Genomic DNA, 18,834 nt, shown 5'->3' with positions numbered 1-18,834 from the left:
TAATTGTGTAGATAATTGTGTAGATTTTCACATAACTAGCTTTTTGAATAAAAAAGGAAGTGAAATTAGCAGAAATTAGCATAATTAGCAGAAATTAGCATTAGCAGAGTTTAGAATTCTTGCATAAGGGTCAGACGAACAGCTGTTTATTTTTTGCTTTTTCATGAATTTATTTTGCAAAGTCTCTGTAGAATATAATTACTTTATTTCCCTAAATCCTGACAGAAACTATATAGCATTGGGTTTGCAAGACAGCTGTTTATTTTCTCCTTTATTTTAAATCACAAAGACAACTGTCACAGTAAGTCTGTAACAGGTTGGTATTACAATCTTTACAAAAACATTTACACCTGCATACAGTAACACAATATGAGCAAGAACTAGTGTGTGCCAGTTATTTCAATTGTCCACACAAACCATTACTCAACACTATTTAGTGTTCATGTTAAGCTGCAGAATTGATGCTGCTGATGATTATTTCTTGTATTCCACATCTTAATACACTACTGTCACTGTAGACAAGTAAAGCTTAAGTCTGATTTTTCTCAATCAACACAAGTTTTTTTTGCATTTATGGTTTCTTTATACTATTTTATAGCATTGGAAAAGGTCCTCCAAATGTCTGATTTCTGGTTTTATTTTATTTTTTTGATGAAATCCAAACAAAATTAAAGTTTAAGCAACCAGCAGCACCAAAAATATGAGGAAAATTATTTTTTTAACATGTTCTTTTAGTGTGCTAATACTAGTTTTTATAAAATAAAATAAAAAAGCTTTAAATAAAACAAAAACTGTTTGTTGGGATGCCTGAATGTTTGTGCAAACTCCTGTGTCAGACTGATCTCCTATTCATCTCCCATGTGTCCACTTGCAGTACCATTTTTTTCTGTCTGTCTTTAAGACGATTCTCTACAAAGCAAGATTCTTTGAGGGGAAAAACTAGGAACTCGCAAAATGTCCAATGAAGGTGTGGCAAAAAATTTTAACAGCACAAAACATGAAATATCAAATACTGTACACAGTTTGTTATTTTTGAATACAGACGTTTTTGTGCAAAACTGAAACAGTTTGTGAACAACACTAACCTTTTAATTTTCCGCTTTCTGACTGCTGGAAAATATGACTTAATATATAATAAATAAATAAACAAACTAATAGAAATGGGATTTATTTATGATTTTATTTTTCTCACATCATAAATACAAGTGAAGGAAATTTCGAGGAAAATAAAACTACTTTCTGTTTAAAACGAGTTCATCTCATCAATACTAATAGACAATAATCTATAATAGATTATAATCTATTTTTGTTATATAAAAATGAAAATAGCAAATAGACGTAAGATCTACTTGTCATTAAACTTGTTTTTCCATCCTTTTGCAATTGTGATTTTCCAAAATTGATGGACAATTGCTTTTAAGAACTTTGGCATGTTGATTCTCCATAATCCAAAATTATAGTTTGTTATTTGTCTTTTTGTTGTTTTTTGTTTTGTAATGATAACAAATGGTAAAAACTTTATATTAAAAAAACTCTATTCAAGTCACTTGAAATACTACTAAGGCTGATTTGACACATTAATTTATTTTAATAATTGACTAAATATATATTTTTAAATACACATGAGTTAAAATGGTTTTGTTAGCCACACGTTTTAGTCTTTTTAAATGTATTAATGCTGCCATCTTTTAGAAGCTGCATTGCCATAGTTTCCCTCTCATACACAAAGTGTGAATATTTCAATTTTTCCCTATTATATAAACTAACTTTAGGAATACAACAAGCAGCAGTGCTCCTTCTCAGACATTCATCTCTCACATGAAAGGTCAGCAGCTCCTGCCTGGAGTTTCACGAGTGGACAAAAATGTTGCGTTCACGGCCGCGGGGTTTCACGGTGATTACTCCGCTTCAGTGGGTTTAACCATGAGTCTCTAACCCGTGACGGTCATGAGGGGCTTTTGTGACCCTCTCTGGTCTTTTAACGAACCGAGGCAAAATATTTCATTTGTGAAAAAACCCACACAGCTCCCTGGATTCTGTCTTTGTGAGGAGGCGTTCGAGAGGAGGACGACGACTTCGCAAACTATCCTACTTGGTATGAACTTTTGGAATATTTTATTTAAAATGTAAGGATACACGACGATGACTCACTTATCTGTATTAATAAAGTTTTATTCAAAATTCCCTTAAACAGTTTTTTATTGCAAAGAAAATGCAAAAAAGGTTGACAATTTATAAGCCCAGTAGTTGTATTTTCTTTAGATTCTGTTTTTTTTTTCACCAGCCAAAAAGTTATGCCAACTTTTTTATTAAAAATATTGACGCAAAAGAGTACTATCCACTCAGTTATCATTTATTTATTTGCAGAATGGAGATCATGATGTGTCTACCATTGACAAAAAGTAGTACACCTGAAGTTTATTTTAAAAAGTATACTTGAGTATAACAAGAGTTCTTTAGAGCATGTACAGTCTGGAAAGTATACTGAGTACTACTTCAGACTTCAAGTAAAAGACTACTAAATGTTAGTAGCAGTCTTTTTAAGTTTACTATAGTGGAAATATAGACCAAGTATACTTAAATGGACTACTTTCTGCTAAGGGTATGTTGTTTTGATCAGTTTTCTGTTGCTTTTTTTTTTTTTTAGCTTGATGGTAGTAGTGTATTTAAGTGTACTACAGTACAAGCAATGACAAAGCATACTTGTATTGTAGTACACTCAGACTCCTTAAAGCGGCTACTTTTTGCCAAGGGTATGTCATTTTTTTTTATCAGCTTTCTGTTGTCTTTTAGCTTGATGTTGTGCAATCACACAGACGGGATGCCTCGTGGAGACTTCAACATTTATTTCACCAGTGGTCGACGAGGAAACGTCAGAGCTGAGGAGTAAGACTTTTAGTTTGAAAATCGGGGAGCTGGAAACAAAGGAGGGCTTTTGTGTCATCTTCAGGTTCAGGCTCTGATGAAGAATGTTTGAGGTGAACTTGCTGCTTTGCTTCTCAGGGCTGTGGGGATTGCTCTGCTCGTGGTCCTCCTTGCAGGCCTCCTCATCCTCGGCTGCTGGTACTTCAAGAAGAGAAGTGGCTATAAAATCATCAGAGTGAGATGATCTCACCTGTTTTGATGAAAAGAAACTTTCACATATTTATGATCACGTCATATGTAGCTTCAATAGTACTGTCCTTTTAGGATAAAATACTAAACAGACTGTATGTTCTCATGATTTTCCTCCTAAAGACCCCCAGATCAGGTTCTCCAGGTTACACAGGAGGTCACTACTCAGAGGGGGGGCCCTCAGCTGATAACAAGATGGCTCTCACAGACTTCGGCAGCTTTCGACCAGTGGTGAGTGATAAAGAGAAATGTTTCGACCAAACGTGTGCCTTAATGAGTTGCTTTATGAAATACTGATTTTTCCTTCTTTGAATGAACATGAAAATCGTTTTTAAGATGAAAGCCTCAGAGTTTAGATTACTGTGTAAAACATGTGAGGTTGATGCAACTCTACGAAGGGCTGAGGGGATTATTATGTCACCAGACGAAAAGGATTAAAAAATCCCTTTCCAGAGGAAAGAAAGGAGACCAAGGGCAAAAAAAAATCAACTTTTTGAATGCTATAATGAATTTCATATGTGTAAAGAGGAATTTTAATATTGCAAACAATGAAGCTTACAACTTTACACATCTAAAGAGACAAAATGCCACTCAAATTGCTGTCTGATTTTAATATATTTACCCCCCTCCCCAGGTTCCTAATGCTCCTCCCGCCTATGAAAAGATTTCTTCAGCACCACTGCCTCCACCCTACTCCCCCTGAACAAGGGCTACGGACTGCTGCCACCACAGAAAGGGGAAAAAACAACAACTTTGAACTTGATTTGGGATTCAGTCAACTCATTTTTTAAGAGGATTCCTGATGCTTCCTAGCTACACGCAATAACACACCCTCTTAAATCTCTTCTTCACACCTTTTATTCTCTTTTGTTCTTTAACAAACAATAAAATGCTGTGTCACAAATAAGTGTATGAAGAGTTGAATCTGCACAACCACGCTTGTTTGGGACAGTTACAGTCTTTATTTTCATGCAGAGATGTCCAAGGTTGCTCAATGAAAATGTACCTCTTATTTTTCTTTTTTAAAAGCTATATGGTAAAAAATAAATAAATGTGACTCCAAAACTTTATATGGACCTAAATGTAGTAAAAATGTATCTATTGATCTACATTTCTAAAAAAAAAAAAAAAAAAACCTTAAATGTAGTATTTAAACAAGTATTTAGAAAAAAAAACAGAACGCAGAAAGTTGAGTTTTTCAAAATGACAACAAAGCAGACTTGTAAAACTGACTAGTAAACCAGGTAATACATCTTTAACTTGCAGTATTTAATTACAATAAAAAGATAAAAATGAAAAAAACTTGAAATGTATTTCACCTTTTTTCCTCTCCATCTTGCTGTCTTGTGATTACTGGCCGTGAAGTACATTTCTGAATGCCAACAACATTCAAGCCAAGGCAAAGGATCCATCATTCTACAATCTAACAAAGCAAAAAAGTATCTAGCAAAATGAAATTTTCATTAGAAGATCAAAGCAAGTGCATTTTAAATGCAGGATGAATCAAACTATAACAGAAGGCTGCTGTTTTTATAGGCATCATGGAGGATGTGAACCCTGCAAAAGAACAAGCTGCTGAAAACAGTTTCCAGGCTCTCATTTAAAAGGCTCCGTCTCGTAAGGATGGATCACTTTGTGTCTGCTTGCTTAGACTGTAAAGTGGCTTCACGTGTTTTTTGAGCTCCAGTGGAACTGTTGGAAAAAATCACTGGTGCATCCGCTGGACTGACCTGGCACTGCACACTGTTCAAAACAGCACCATCAGGACTAATGAGTAGCTTCGATGCTCCTCCGGTAAGGATATTCAAGGCTGAGACGTCCACAAAGTGTTTTTTGAGAGATTGATTGGTCCCCATGACGAGTGGTTGGTTTTTTGTCAACAGTGATGTGACTGGTTGAGCTGACGAGATCGAGGTGCTTGGTTGAGTTGCAGGCCCCAAATGTACATTTTCAAAGGTGCACGCAGTGCTTCCAATTGGTGGAACAGTGGCGACGGGCAAAGTCTGTGTCCTAGACCCAATGCTGACGATAGGAAGGACAGTCACTGTTGGTACAACTTGTGTCTGTGTTCCACCAATCATTTGTGCGGCTACTGGCATCAGTTTTTGAATTGATGCGTTTCCAAGACCAATGTCTACTGAACCTTGCAGGTGAACAGCAGAAGGTGTAGTGACTTTAACTGGTATTTTCTGGGGTTGTAAAGTCTGACTAAGGGTTGCCATCTGGTGGGCAGGCAGAGAACAACGAACAGCTGGTGTGTTTGTGACTTCTGATGAGGAAAAGGGGGCGGGAACTGTTAAAACAGGTTTAATGAGGGCACCCACTGGTAGACTGGATAATACGTGCAGCGGTGATAGATTTCCAGACAGTTTGGTTAAAGGAGTAGCTACAACTGAAGATTTGGAGGTTGAACAGATGGAAGAGGAACTATTTAACATTGGGGAAACACAGGTAGGGTTGCTTAGTCTTGCTGGAGAAGACGTTTGAGGTGTTGCAACAACAGACGGTACAGTAGCATTACTGGGAGGAGCAGGAGATATGCGAGGAAAAGCAGACACTACGTTTGTAGTGCTAGTTATTAATGTTGAGCCCAGACTGTGTGTTCCTTCAAGTTTAAACGACGAGACATGAGAAGCGCCATTTCGCCAATTTGAGCCAGTGAGTGGTAAAGAGTTTATATCTGTTACACAGGGCAGCTTGGCTGCAGTTTGAGGCAAAATTGAGGCCAGGGAACTTACATCTTCAGAGCTTACAACTTTGAAAACTGCTGATGGTCCAGTACCAGTAGAACTGACAACAGGCACTTGCGGCGCGGGGCTAGTTATGATAAAAACATGACTGCCTGGACCCAAACCCTGGGGCGGGATGACAAAACGTGCATTATTGAGGACAATCTGTGTGCCAGCAGTAAGGGGAGTAGAGGTGTTGAGGATTATCTTCTGCTGGACTGTGCCGGAATCTGAGGTGGAGGATTGAGTGCAAGTTGTTGGTGCAATGGAAAGCGGGGTTTGGGTTTGAGTCTGAGGAAATTGTGGGGTCAGCGAAGATACTTTCTCCTCACTGATGGTAAATTTGATATTCAAGGGATTACTGCTAGTTACAAATGGAGGTGTTTGAGCTGTGCTCCCTCCAAAGGGAGTGGTGGTTTGAGCAGAAATGGTGGACAGTATATTTGCAGGTATACTGATGTTGCTTTCGCTCAAGTTGCCTGTAGGCAGGGCAGTTGCATTAGAAGTGGCGATCTTTTTTGAGGAAATAACTGAGATGGGTGAGACATTTTGGGTCGAAGAGCTACTGGTTAAAAAGCTACAAGTGCCAAGCTGGGTAGAAGAGCCTGTGGCCGAAACCACACTCGTCATTGGGACCAGTCCAGTAGTAGTGGTGGTGGAAGTATAGGAGCACGTCCTTGGGACTGTCACTGGTGGTGAAATAGAAGAAAAATGTGACACGGCACCAATATTTTGTCCAATAGAAGTCATCTTTCCTGACAGCTGGTTTTGAACCCCTAGTGAGATAAAGATAATAACATTAAATTAGTATTTTTTGAAAAATGTTTGTACTTTGCTACACTTGAAAAAATAATTTATCTGTGTAAACACTTTATTATAATCTTTGGGAGATTCTCCACCACAATAAATAAAAAGTGACCTTAAAGCTACACTTATTCCTAAGTGGTTTTTTTTTATTTAACTAAAAGCTCCATTGGATCTTTAAGCAGCTCAACTGATTTTTCTGCAACTTAGTCAACATTTTACATTTGTCCAAAGAAAGTTTTTTTTTATTTGAATTGAGTTTTAAATTTCTCTTCAATTAAAAATTTGATAACATTTTTAAGAAATATTTACATTTTATTACAATTCAAAGCCCACTGTCTTCTAGACACCCACGGCTTTTTTAGAAAAAACCCTTTATAATCACACAGAACAGCAGTCTGAAACCAAAAAAACGAGTTAAAAGTATTAAAGCTGCTGAACTGCTGAAATCTGTACTTGGAGAAAAACACATTAAAAACTCACTTTGATGAAAATCATGTTTTTGGTGTTTTTAACATGTTCTTGTGGCATTTTTCTAACGGTGAATAACATATATTAATTTATTTAATATACGTTCATACAAGTTCAAAATTCCATTTCTGAGTATTACTTTATTCAAATTTTGTAAATAAGGAGCATAAGGAAAAAAAATGGCCATTTGAAAAAGAGCTTATTTGTACTGTAGAAAATACGCTGGGTGGCCCACAAGAATTTGAAATCTAACATTATCATTTTTGATAGTTTTTCCCCCCGTTCTTCTTTTTGTTGGATTTGTAGAAAATAAAACTCAAAATTTATCAACCATATTACAAAATCTGCTTTATAATTTATTTTAAAATAAGAATAAAGGGTTACAAAAAAAGACTTACCTGAAGACATAGCAATGTTCTTAATGTTGAACAATGCTTCTGAGCTGATGCCGGCAACAGGCTGAGTTGGACCTGATCCTATATTTGGAGTCTGGCTTAAAAACGAAGTTGTTGATGTCCACCCACTACTGCTGACTCCAATCACCAGCTTTGGAGAGCTTCCTGTGAAGTTGGTGGGTGAGGGTTGCGGGACGAATGTGACCCTTGTACCGGGAACTGGTTTTGTGGAGGAGGGTGGGCTCTTTGGTGACACTACAGTTGAATTTGATGAAGATGAGGAATTAACCAGTATATACTTGTTAGCACAGGATCGCTCATCTGTGCTGGTAGGTGTCACACCAGTCCTTGTGGTTTCCCTTGGAATTGGTTGGGGATTACCAGAGCTACTAATTGATGAGGTCACAGGGTTTTTTGATCTTGATATTGGCAAAAGAGAACCAGCAGTAGACTGTGACATTTTTGCTTTAACTGCAGAACCAACAGAGGAACCAGAATCTTGACTTAGAGCACCAACACTTCCTTTAGTCTGATTTTCTGAGTTCCTAACAGGAATGCTACTTGGGTCTGCCATTCGGACAGAACTTGTGGCAGTGGAAGGAACATTTGACACCATATTCTGGGTCACTGGTGCACTTGCTTCTGTTGGGACACTGGTGGTGGAAACCTGAAAAGTGGAGGGGTCAGAGAGAGCCGATGACGTTTTGGATATGAGAAATGCTTTAAATTGAGGAGAAATAGTTATGACTGGACACGTGGGAAAAGACCCAAGTGCATTTTGGTCTGAGGATGTCTGGACTTTGACAATCCCTGTGTTACCTCCTCGAGTTGTAACTAGAATGGATTGTGAGTCACGTATGCATACAGTCTTAAGCTCTTGTTTAGGGTCTGTAGGCTTAGCCATTTCAGCCGAAACTGCACTGGAAATAGTAGTGATGGGCGAAGGGGCTGAGACACCGCCTTGTGGCATGCCGACTTGGACATTGCAAATTCCCTTAGAACCTCCCTTACTTAGACTCCCTAGAGACAAATGAGAAACAACAGGAGGAGCAGTCTTCACTGTCTTGGCATCCTTAAGTGGGGGCACCCGCTGGACAGGGATCTTGGTCTCAGGAATGGTAAACCCGGACACATCAGTGGATATGAAGATGGGGCTGGTCACTTTCGAACCTCCAACATGAATACCCTTAGATTGTTGTGGATTTGAGGAGGACGATTTTGCTTCCGTTTTTTTAACGAGAAGGTTTGATGGCAAGATCACCAACTGTTGGATCTGCTTTTCTGCAGGGTTTTGGTCCACATCAGAGCTAACAAATGTGTTCATTGAGATCATACTGTTTTTCCTCACAGCGTGATCTCTTCCCTCAGCCACCATGTTGATCACTTGGACATGATTTTTTGGTTCAGCTAAGGATAGTTTATCCTCCGATGTTTTTGAAAGAGCAGTGATTCCCGACTGTCCAAGTATTTGTGCCTGCTGTTGACTTTGGGTCTTTATTTGTTGCAGGCTCTGCTGAGAACTCATAGAGGAACGTTGTGCATTTGAAATGTGGGACACGGTTGATACGGCAGAAGAGGGAGAAACCAAAAGTCTTTTGCTTTGTCCATCTGAGAAGGCCACACTTTGGCCATCAGAAGGTCTTTTCATCAAGGTTACTTTGTTCCCAACACTTTTGGCCAACAGGGTGGGGATGGGAGTGTAACCTTTGGGAAGTCCACTGGTGGGGTGGAGGATGGGAGATGTAGTTGCCCATGCCAAATCTCTACATTGGTTTACTGAAGAAGTGAGCTGCGATACTGAGTCTCCCCTCAGCTCTGCAGAAGTAACGTTAGACATCTCTGAGCAGCTCAAATGGGGTTTAAGGTGGTTTTGAGGTGTGCGGGTAGCCGTTTTGTCAGCATCAAACTCCCTGGTGTTTGCTAAAAACAAAACAGAGGTGGTTATAAAGTTAATAAAATAGCTGAATACTCACCTTTGCACTTGTAATAGACACATAGTTCTGACTTAAATTACTTTAAGACCAAAATAAAATCTTGGTTAGTTAGGCACTAGTTTTCAAGATCTGACCTTCTAATTCTATTTTTTTCTGAAAAATTAGCACACAAATGGGATGCAGATGAATTTTAATTCATCTGCATCTAAATAAACAATAAGGGGTAAGGCTATACGCCATGTGTTTCTTTATGTTATTCCGGTTTAGACTGCAAATGTTTCAAACTGATCTCACACATCGAAGGTACAATCTTGACGTTTCTTTTGTTTTATGCTGTGTCTAAAAAACTCTCAAGACACAGAGGTCCAATATTTTAACATTTTCTCCAAAACTGCACCAGATAAGAGTTTTTTTTATTTTTTTGAAACTATGATATATTAATGAAGCCCTTTAAAGACTCACTATGATGAAAATTGCACTTTTGGTGTTTTACATTTTTTGTGACATTTTTCTGATGATGGAGAACACGTATAAAGAAAATTCAGCTAAAAATTGCATTTCTGAGTATTTCTTTATTCAGATCGTTTTCGTCTCCCGGGTTGGCATCTGGCTTAAAACTGTACTGCTGGATAACTCAGATATTGCTTGCCGTTTTGTTGCACTGGTATTGTTAGGTTGTGAGTATGAGAGGCTGTAAGCTAGTGGGAGAGCATGTAAACAGAGAGCTCTCAGCAACGGGGAGCTGTCTCACCCACAACTCGGAGGCGAATATCTAATTAACTCCTGCTGCTCTACAGAAACAATGTTGTAGAAAATGACAGTTATTTTCGTTTTTTTTTTTTTTTGCCTAAAAACAGCAAAAAAATTATTAAAAGACCACCTGGAACACTTTTACAATAGCTCAAAAGATGGTCAGAGTGGATATTTAATATACTTGACTGAAAGTTTTTAAAAATCTACATTTATTATGTAATGATTCATTTGAGCAAATAGGCTTCAAGTTGGTTCCGATTCTGTGTTTTGACTTTGCTGAATGTTATCCGTCACTCTTTTTTGCCACAGCAACAAAAAAAGTTCTTGCTTCAATGTCCAAGTCATCTGGTGCATAAGAATTGACACAAAAATTGATTTTTGTGCGTCAAACTTAGATTAAAGATCTCTAAAATTGATATATTTTGAACATTTTACTTTGTGCAACTTCAAAGAGTACTATTTTAACTAACAAATAGTCAGCAATTTGGAGAATTCTCACATTCTTCATTGTTTTGGCTAAAAAACCTCTAACCCCAAAAATACTATTGCTTTTACAGCTTGCTAACCACAGGTGAATGTTCTTATTGGCACTTTACTCAAATCACCTCCACTCCAAAGGCCTCGTGGAACATGCTCCAGTTCTTCCTCCTTTAATCTGTCACACGGATTCCTCTCCGTAGACATTTCCTCATCGTCGTAGTCGTCATCTGATGACGAGGAGGAAACACACTCTTCTCGAATAAAATTGTTGTACTCCGGATTCCTTTTAAAGTCATCAAACTCTTTCTTTAGACGAAGCCTGATATGGAAGAGACAGAGAAAAATTATTGTTTTTGTAATGACATATTACTTAGCGCTGTCTGTGGTAAACTAACGGGTCTAAACGACACAAGGTTAATAATTGCTTTCTGGACATATTTGATAAAAGATGCTGACACAAACAGTTATCTACTCAAACCTGTTTCTGTGATAAGCCTTCACAAGTTTGGGCTCCCAGGGTGTCAGCTCATTCAAAAGTCTAATTAGAGTGCTGTGGAGATCCTTCACAGCTTCTCTCCTGTTGAACCACCGACCCTATCCATTCCAACATGGAGAAAGAGGAGGGAAAGCCAGTTAGTAGAGTTAAAAATAAAAAGTAGCTTTGCATTATTTAAAAAAATGGCGGGAAATTGTTCTGAATTAGCAAGGACAGCCTCTTACCAATCTTTTCTTTGTGCTTTCCATGTCATCAAGCTCATCTTCTATCTTACTGATCAGCTCTCGCAGTTCGCCAAGATTGGTACATACCAACTACAAAGTCCCCGCAAACACAGAATAGCAAAAAAATAATAAATGAAAGTATAGAGAGGCTTATTTCTACACTGCAATATATTTGTTATTAGAAGCACACATTAAATGTGAGTATTAGGCTTTTAGTACCTTAAACGATGACTCAGATGGTGATTCAGCTTTAATTTTCTCCATAGATTCAGTTTCTTTTCCTGTTCCCAATATATTCAACAAGACTTAAATATGACAAAAGACACATTTCATATTGTCTTAATGTTTCTCATCCACAATAAATCAGTAATTGATCATATCCTCACCTGTTTTACTCTTTTTCTTCTTAACTTTTCTATTGATTGTTGCAGAGACCACAGACTTGGAAGCTTTGGTCTGGAAGAGCCCGTCTTCCTGCTGAAGTTGCTTGTCCTCTTTTTTAACCTTTAGAAGGCGTTCCTCTGAGTGCTCTTTCTTGTGTTTCCTTTTTTTAGTCCACATTTTGTCATTCAGCAAATCGTCCGCTGAGTTTTGAGCATTTCTGGGTGATAGTTTTGTTGCGAGATCGGATTTTTCACAGGCGCAGGTATGCTCCGCAGATGCAACGTTACCAATTTTCTTTTTCCAACAATCTGAGCAAGGGAGCGATTTGTTTCCATGAATGGGACTTGTGCCTTCTATTCTTAGTTCCAAAACCTTAGGTGGGGAGCCCAGACTTTCTGAACAAGCAGGTGACCTGCCTGTGTAGCTGTGCTCCTCCACATTTATGTAAGATGCTTGTGTTTCTTCTTTAACGTTATGATCCATTGAGGGTCTCTGCGCCCATTTGGACTGTTTATGGTCATCTAAAATCTCCTTCTTTAAACCAATTTTTGAATTGATTACTCCAAAATGACAACTCCTTTTAAGGCGCAAGGAGTTTGTATGTGTTTTTGAGTCTACTTTGGAGTCTTTGTAGAGTAAACCACCAGAAGACTCAGATTCAGATCCATTTGTCGATGATGTAGGCCACAAATGTAGCCTTATTGTACTGTCTTCTGTGTTTCCATTCTCCGTTTTGAAACCTACACGAGTCTCTACTGTTCTTTTCCCATAATCTTCATGCTCAATGAAGGTCGCGTCACGTACTCCCCCATTTTTATTCCCCTCATTCTCCGTCCCTTGTCCGAAGTCCACCCTTTTCACTAGTTTAGATGGAAAAGGAAATGCTGGGGGGGAGCTGGGCTGCTGGCAGTAAATTCTCAGATCTGCCCCACAGAAGTGTGGGAAATGTATGTAGGCATTTTCTTTGCTGTCATAGCCTAAAATAGACTCCCTACATTCGTGGATAGGTTGGGCCAACACAGTGTCCTGTACATCCTTTTGCGTCTCATACACGTGGTCGCAGAGTCCTTTCAGGAGCCAGACTCGCTGGTAGAAGGGCAACAAATGAAACGGTGTATCCTCCAAAGGACTTTCCTCCCCCAGGACCCGAAAAAACTGATGGCAAAGTCCAAGCTGCTCGGCTCGATGCTGCTGATTGCGTGCGGAGCCAACAGTTCTATACCAGCCCGAAACGCGTTGTCTTAACTCTGACTCCCATCGGCGGTACGGCAGTGTGGGCCGGCGGTGAAGAGTAGCCCTTCGATGAGGTGGGGACAACAGGGAAGACATAACTTTGGAGAGAAGGAGGCTGCATCTCGGCATTAGCAAACAACGTTCCAACTCAAAAAAGACTATCTCGGGTAGGTTGAGAGCAGTCTGAGCGAGGCAGAGAAAATGCCCAATTGCAGGGAGTTCCCATACTGTGTCCACAGTTTGGGGTAAGGCCTGCGACAATAAGCTTTGCTCCCACTCTTCCACCTCCTTAGCTGACATTTCTCCTGCCTCTTTCTTCTCAAGCTCACGTTGTCTGAAAAGAAGGGGCACATGCGCTTCAGCCTCCAGTTTGGCATTTCATCTCCAAAAGTAACTCTTGTAATTCAAATACTTCCCTACCTTTTCTCCTCTTTAGCCCTCTGCTGCTCTTCCAGACGTAGTGCCTGCACCATGACAGACTCATGGCCTCCAACAGTAATTGTCGTCAGGCTGCGAGGAGCCAGTCTTCTTCTCGTGGAGGAACTCCCTGAGCCCCGTTCCTCATCGTTGCCAAAACGCCCTTTTGAAGTGACAGCAAGGGTTGTCTTCTCTCGCAGAGGTCTAATTTGACAGGTGGACAGGGAAAAATAACCAAGAATAAATAAACAGTAAGTAAAATATCATGACACTGGTGTTATGTAGGTTGTGCATAATTCAAAAAGCAATAGTACATATAAAACATTCTTTTTTTTTATAGCTACAACTTGAACATGAATTAATGCATTATTATGTACCAAAAAACATAAGAAAAACTTTACAATCAAATATGTTAAATACACAGCTGAAAAGGAGTTTATATGTGGCAAGGGGCGCCTGGACGGACTGGCAAATCATCCGGGGTATACTCTGCCTTTTACAAAACAGTAGCTGGGATAGGCCCCAGCAACCCAATGATCCCCCGAAAGAGTTAAAGTGGATTTGGGGAATGGATGGATGAACTTTGCAGGAAAAACCCACAACTGGCATATTAAAAAGAATAAGAATAAAAATAAGAACTCCCAAAAGCCATTGATATGGTTTTAATAAACACAATTTTTAAAAGCCAACCTGTTTCCCAGTGGGTTTTGGAATATATGTGATTTTAAAGAGAAAATACACAAGCTGAGTTGACTTGGTTGTTTAAACAAGGATTTTTATTTTATTTTAATAATACCACTATGTTGTTTTTGAGCACAATGACCCAGGTCTTGCTTGAACACCTGAGCATATCCATTTGCTTTCCCACCATCCAAAAACCTAAAGGGAAGCTTGCAAAGAACAGCCACATAGATTCTCCATAATGATCCTACCACTAATAAGGTTTTATCACTGTGTACCTAGCAACAGTTCACATTATTAATTTTTACAAAAATGTGCATGAGTGAATAATCGTTACCTGGACAGCAATGTAAGCTTCTGCTCCAGCATAATTTCTAGCTTTTGACCTTGTTTGGAGATCCAGTGGTCCACCCCATGGCAGCGGTAACAGTTCTCCAATATTAGCCTGAAGTCTGCAACAAACTCTGTTATGGTCTCATACTCCTTGTTGATAAACTTCTCCTTTATCCTCTGCAAGCACATGGACTGCCCAAGTTGTGACTGAACCCGGCCCTGGACTCCTTCAATTCCATCTTGGGTCTCGTCGTCATCAGTGGGATGGAAGAAGGGGCTAGTGAGACCTTTGTACTTGTCAAGAAGAAAGCCGCTGAATATTTTATAAGCCTGCTGGACCTCATAATTCATATCCTCCTCAAAACTATTGCTGTTGGAAGAGATGCAGACCTCAGGCAGTAAAATGTCACTGTTGGAAAACTCGGATATTCCATTGTGGCACACAGAAAGGTGATCCGCCTCTGCAGTGACAACTCCCCCTAGTGAAACTTCAGTTTCACAGGACCCATTACGAAGACCATATTCAGATTTCACCAGGCTGGTGTCTCCAGAGCTCCGACCCCACCACTTGAATTGAGATGACATTATCCCAGAGGGAATTTGCAGAGATCCCGAGCTTTGGTTTATCAAAGCTAACTCCTTGCTGTGGAGCTGGATAGAAGCTGCTGTAATTTGATCTGTCACATCCTTAAACATGGTACAGGCACCTGAAATGGGTAACAGGTGCCAAGTTAGATCAAACTTACTCAGAAAATGACAATCTTGCGTTGTTAATATGAAAAAAGTCAATACACTATGTTCATTCTAAGTAATTCTGGCCAGCAGCAAAACAGAAAGTAGTTTGTTGATGTCAAAGGCTGCCAGCCAAAGGATGGTTTCAACACTGCTAGCTAGGATGATCAAATCAAACTTTAAACTTTATTTATTGAAAAGAAAAAGGTTCTCATTCTATGGCCAGCTCAATGAGCTTTTTAGAGGGATTCAGTGCGATGGCATTGACCAAACCACAATTATGAACCTCTCAACTTACTTTGTTTACCTTTTGGATTTCTAAAAACTTTTGTTTTCTTTAAATTATGTGCTACAAGCAAGATGTTAGCTAAAGCGAGTTAGCTAACGCTAAATTCAAACCAAACTTTATCTATAACTAACTACACACAAATACACATCTAGCATTATGTGTGTGCGTGCGTGTATCTATATGAATTCATGTATATACGTCGTTATACAATTTAAGGTATAATGGGGGGAAAAAGAGCTAAACAATGTAACCATGAACAGAATTTGGCTGTTTTTAAAACCTACCTTCTTGGCTTAAGGACTGTTCCTCACGCACCGAGCAACAAGGCAGCTTTTTAGCAAGCTTAGCTGCCAATATAGCCTGCTAGCTCCGTTAGCTGACTATTGTCTCCAAGTTGAGGCCTGCAATTGCTGCGTTCGTTGTCCATATTTTCGGAATTTCTAGCTAAGCGGACAAAAAGTCACGCGGCGTGATCATCTCGCTATCGCTAGGACCGTTGTCGGTGACAAGTGGGCTAATGAAGCGTTAGCCGAAGTATCTGACTGAGAAAACAACAGTTCATCACTTGATAGCTATCCCGCTAACTACGTCCTCAAGTTGACAGCTTCTTGAGAACATTCGAAAAGGTCAACCTTGAACCGAGAAACAAAACTGCACCATGTGTCGCTCATTTTTAGGGTGCAGACAGTTCTCCGAAGAGACTAGCCGAATAATCAGTGTAATGTAAAGACTGTAGTGGAGCGTCCACTCTTAGATGCTCTACTTCCATCATGCGTGCTCTCTGACGTAACAAGCTGGTTCCGTGTCACCAAAGCAATGTTGATTATGGAGCAAATAGTTCAATTTTTCTGTATTTACCGCGAGTGCTCTATTTTAATATCAGTTATCACCAGACGGTTAGTTGGCTTAGTGGGGAAGATGTAAGCAATAAACAATATTATATATATAAATATTATACACAAGCAGAGTACAATTTTATTTCCATTTTTTTTTTAATTTTTCCTCCCGCTTTTATTTTGTAGTAATGAATTGCAAAATTACCAAAGAAAAAGACAAAAGTTAAAGAACCCGAATATAAACGTTCTCCTTTTGACCATCAGATGTCGCTGTTGTTACCTCAATTAAACGTTAAATGGGGAGATTAATGCAAGGGTTTGTTTTGATTTATTCGATCGATTTAAACACGTTAAGACAATTAAATCAACATCAAGAGCAGCAAATGTTTACCTGTACTTGATGCTTGCGTTTATGCTTCATTTGTAATGTCTCGTTCTCATTACTTGTGAAAGAGCCAGGTGTGACCTGTTTTAAGACAAGTTGTGAACCATTTATAGCTGTATTTACTTCAGATATGGAGACTTGTTCAAAACATAGCTTTCTTTTCTTTAATGCTAGACTTTCTACATTTGTTGAACAATCAGGTTTAAGCTTTAAAAAACCTTTAACAATTTGTTTCTTTACAATTCACTTTTGCACGATAAACTGCAATGAAATTCAGTGAGTTATGAATTATGCAACCTGATGTATTGCTATTTTTTCAATGCATTGCCACCAAATGTATGTATAGGCATTTGCCTAAAATTTGAGTTATTAAAAATGTTTAAAGGCTTAAGGGCTTTAAGGTTGTCCTAAACAAAGTTTCATACTTGTGTAAAAGTCAAGCTAAAACACATTTTTAAGGTCAAATAAAAAACACAACACAAAGTTTCAGTAAACAAGTACAGCTTGTGCTGACAGTTACAGGCTAACATGAAAACTGCTGCTGGTCTCCAGCAGAGAAAATTGCTAGCAAGGCAATTATACCAGCGGGAGTTTCTAATATACCAACAACTTTGGCTAAATTGCAAAGAGAGCGTGAGATTATCTGTCAAATGTTCAAAATGACAATGCATTCTCTGTTCACAAACAATACCCGACAAAATCATTTAAGGTTAAACAAAGAACTTTTAACAGACTTTTCTAAGTGTTTGGAAAAAAAATAAACGCGACATTATATTTAGATATGTGTTATAAGTTCTTCTAGTTTTACCACCTTGCTAAAACATTGTCTAAACTCAGGTAAATAAGTGGAGGCAAAAGATGCGAGAAATTTACAGAAATGTAAAAAGTAGGAGAAAGCAAAAAAGATTCAGATTGATCATTGTTGTGTGGCAAAGAAATGAATCTTTAACCCATAAATACTAACTTTCATTTAATTTCAGACACAAAGGTAACTTATGTTGAATCAGTGTGACACAGAGAGATCTGAAAATGGGCAACAGCGCAAAATTTAAAGTCTCCCGCTGCAAAAAGTAGTACTGTATATTTAAATGTGCTACAAGTATATATAGTCTACTTTAAAAGTTAGGCGGTATATTTGAAGCTTACTTTTTTATATACTACTATCTACAGTATTTATTGTAAACTAAAGGTGTTCCAATTCAGTCTGGAAAGGTATTAGGTTAGTAGACTTTCTACACCATGGGTACATGGTCTATAGTATACTTTCTATACTGAAGTGCATTATTAATTAAATAAATCCCAAGTGTACTATTTTTTGCAAAGGGCTATTCAGACAGTTTCCTTTACTCACTGCAGAGTAGGGATGGGTTGATATATTTTTTCCGTCCAATACCGATAATTGATATTTACCCTGCAACTGTGGCCGACAGCCGATGTTCTCCGATATCAGTACTTAAGTGTCCACAGTAACACAAAGTCTAGATTTACTTTTAGTTTCTTTATTAGAAATGCACAACTGTTCTTTAACTGGACAGTCACATTGTATTTGGCATTTTAAACATACAGCAAATGATCTCAGAGGAACAAGTTTCACTTTAAAACTTTCACATAAATATATCTGTAAGTGTTCAGACCATATATTGAACATTGAACATAACTGTTAACCATACGCTTCCCATTGCCAAGGATCGATTAGGAACAACATGTATCCCTGTCAAAAGCAACATTTACATGAAAACAGTCAATTACTGACTATGACTGCAAACATAAGCTTCCCAATCTATAAGAAACAAGTATACATTTCAATGATGGTGTTTCTGAAAACAGTCAGGAGAATATCGGTAGATTTTTTTAATATCAGACTGACCGATACAGATAAACTCAAGTTATGCAAATATTGGGCAATGTCAATACTGGTACCTGATATATCGCCCATCCCTTCTGCGGAGTTTGAATGTTGTAGGCTTTAAGTGAAGATAAGCGAGGCTTTCAATATCTTATAATATCATATTCAAACAAAGCTTTTGGAGCAATGTTTACTAAGAAATTGCCAATCCAGTTTCATTTTGGGGACTTAAACAACAAAAATGTGGCAAAGTGCTTCATGAGTGTTTTTTTTTAATAGAGCTAAAGTAAAAAGTAAT

General features: G+C 38.5%; 2 protein-coding genes across 2 annotated transcripts; one reads left to right on the top strand and one right to left on the bottom strand.

The window, feature by feature from the left end:
• The first annotated feature begins 1,935 nt into the window (after window positions 1-1,935).
• Window positions 1,936-4,256, top strand: mlana (melan-A). The gene is made up of 5 exons (XM_004074771.4): window positions 1,936-2,095; window positions 2,794-2,886; window positions 3,004-3,100; window positions 3,238-3,345; window positions 3,749-4,256. The coding sequence occupies exons 2-5, from the start codon at window positions 2,798-2,800 to the stop codon at window positions 3,815-3,817; spliced, it is 363 nt and encodes a 120-aa protein (XP_004074819.1). The 5' UTR covers window positions 1,936-2,095; window positions 2,794-2,797; the 3' UTR covers window positions 3,818-4,256.
• Window positions 4,257-11,763: 7,507 nt separating this feature from the next.
• On the bottom strand, window positions 11,764-16,406 carry kiaa2026 (KIAA2026 ortholog). The gene is made up of 4 exons (XM_011481972.3): window positions 15,754-16,406; window positions 14,453-15,155; window positions 13,438-13,638; window positions 11,764-13,351 (listed from the first exon to the last, which is right to left on the bottom strand). Exons 2-4 carry the CDS (start codon window positions 15,142-15,144, stop codon window positions 11,764-11,766), a joined length of 2,481 nt encoding a protein of 826 aa, XP_011480274.1. The 5' UTR covers window positions 15,145-15,155; window positions 15,754-16,406.
• Between the last annotated feature and the right edge of the window lie 2,428 nt (window positions 16,407-18,834).

Source organism: Oryzias latipes, chromosome 12 (assembly GCF_002234675.1).
Source record: "Oryzias latipes chromosome 12, ASM223467v1".
In the NCBI taxonomy this organism is placed as follows: Eukaryota; Metazoa; Chordata; class Actinopteri; order Beloniformes; family Adrianichthyidae; genus Oryzias; species Oryzias latipes.
This window is presented reverse-complemented; position numbering and strand designations above follow the sequence as displayed.

What these genes read in the sequence shown, in the direction of transcription:
- mlana (XM_004074771.4), top strand. Translation starts at nt 2,798, where the DNA reads ATGTTGTGCAATCACACAGACGGGATGCCTCGTGGAGACTTCAACATT. An exon ending in GGAAACGTCAGAGCTGAGGA is followed by an intron (nt 2,887 to 3,003) that starts GTAAGACTTTTA and finishes TTTGCTTCTCAG; the next exon opens with GGCTGTGGGGATTGCTCTGC. An exon ending in GTGGCTATAAAATCATCAGA is followed by an intron (nt 3,101 to 3,237) that starts GTGAGATGATCT and finishes TTCCTCCTAAAG; the next exon opens with ACCCCCAGATCAGGTTCTCC.
- kiaa2026 (XM_011481972.3), bottom strand. Translation starts at nt 15,144, where the DNA reads ATGTTTAAGGATGTGACAGATCAAATTACAGCAGCTTCTATCCAGCTC. An exon ending in AAGCTTACATTGCTGTCCAG is followed by an intron (nt 13,639 to 14,452) that starts GTAACGATTATT and finishes CTGTCAAATTAG; the next exon opens with ACCTCTGCGAGAGAAGACAA. An exon ending in AGGGCTAAAGAGGAGAAAAG is followed by an intron (nt 13,352 to 13,437) that starts GTAGGGAAGTAT and finishes CCTTCTTTTCAG; the next exon opens with ACAACGTGAGCTTGAGAAGA.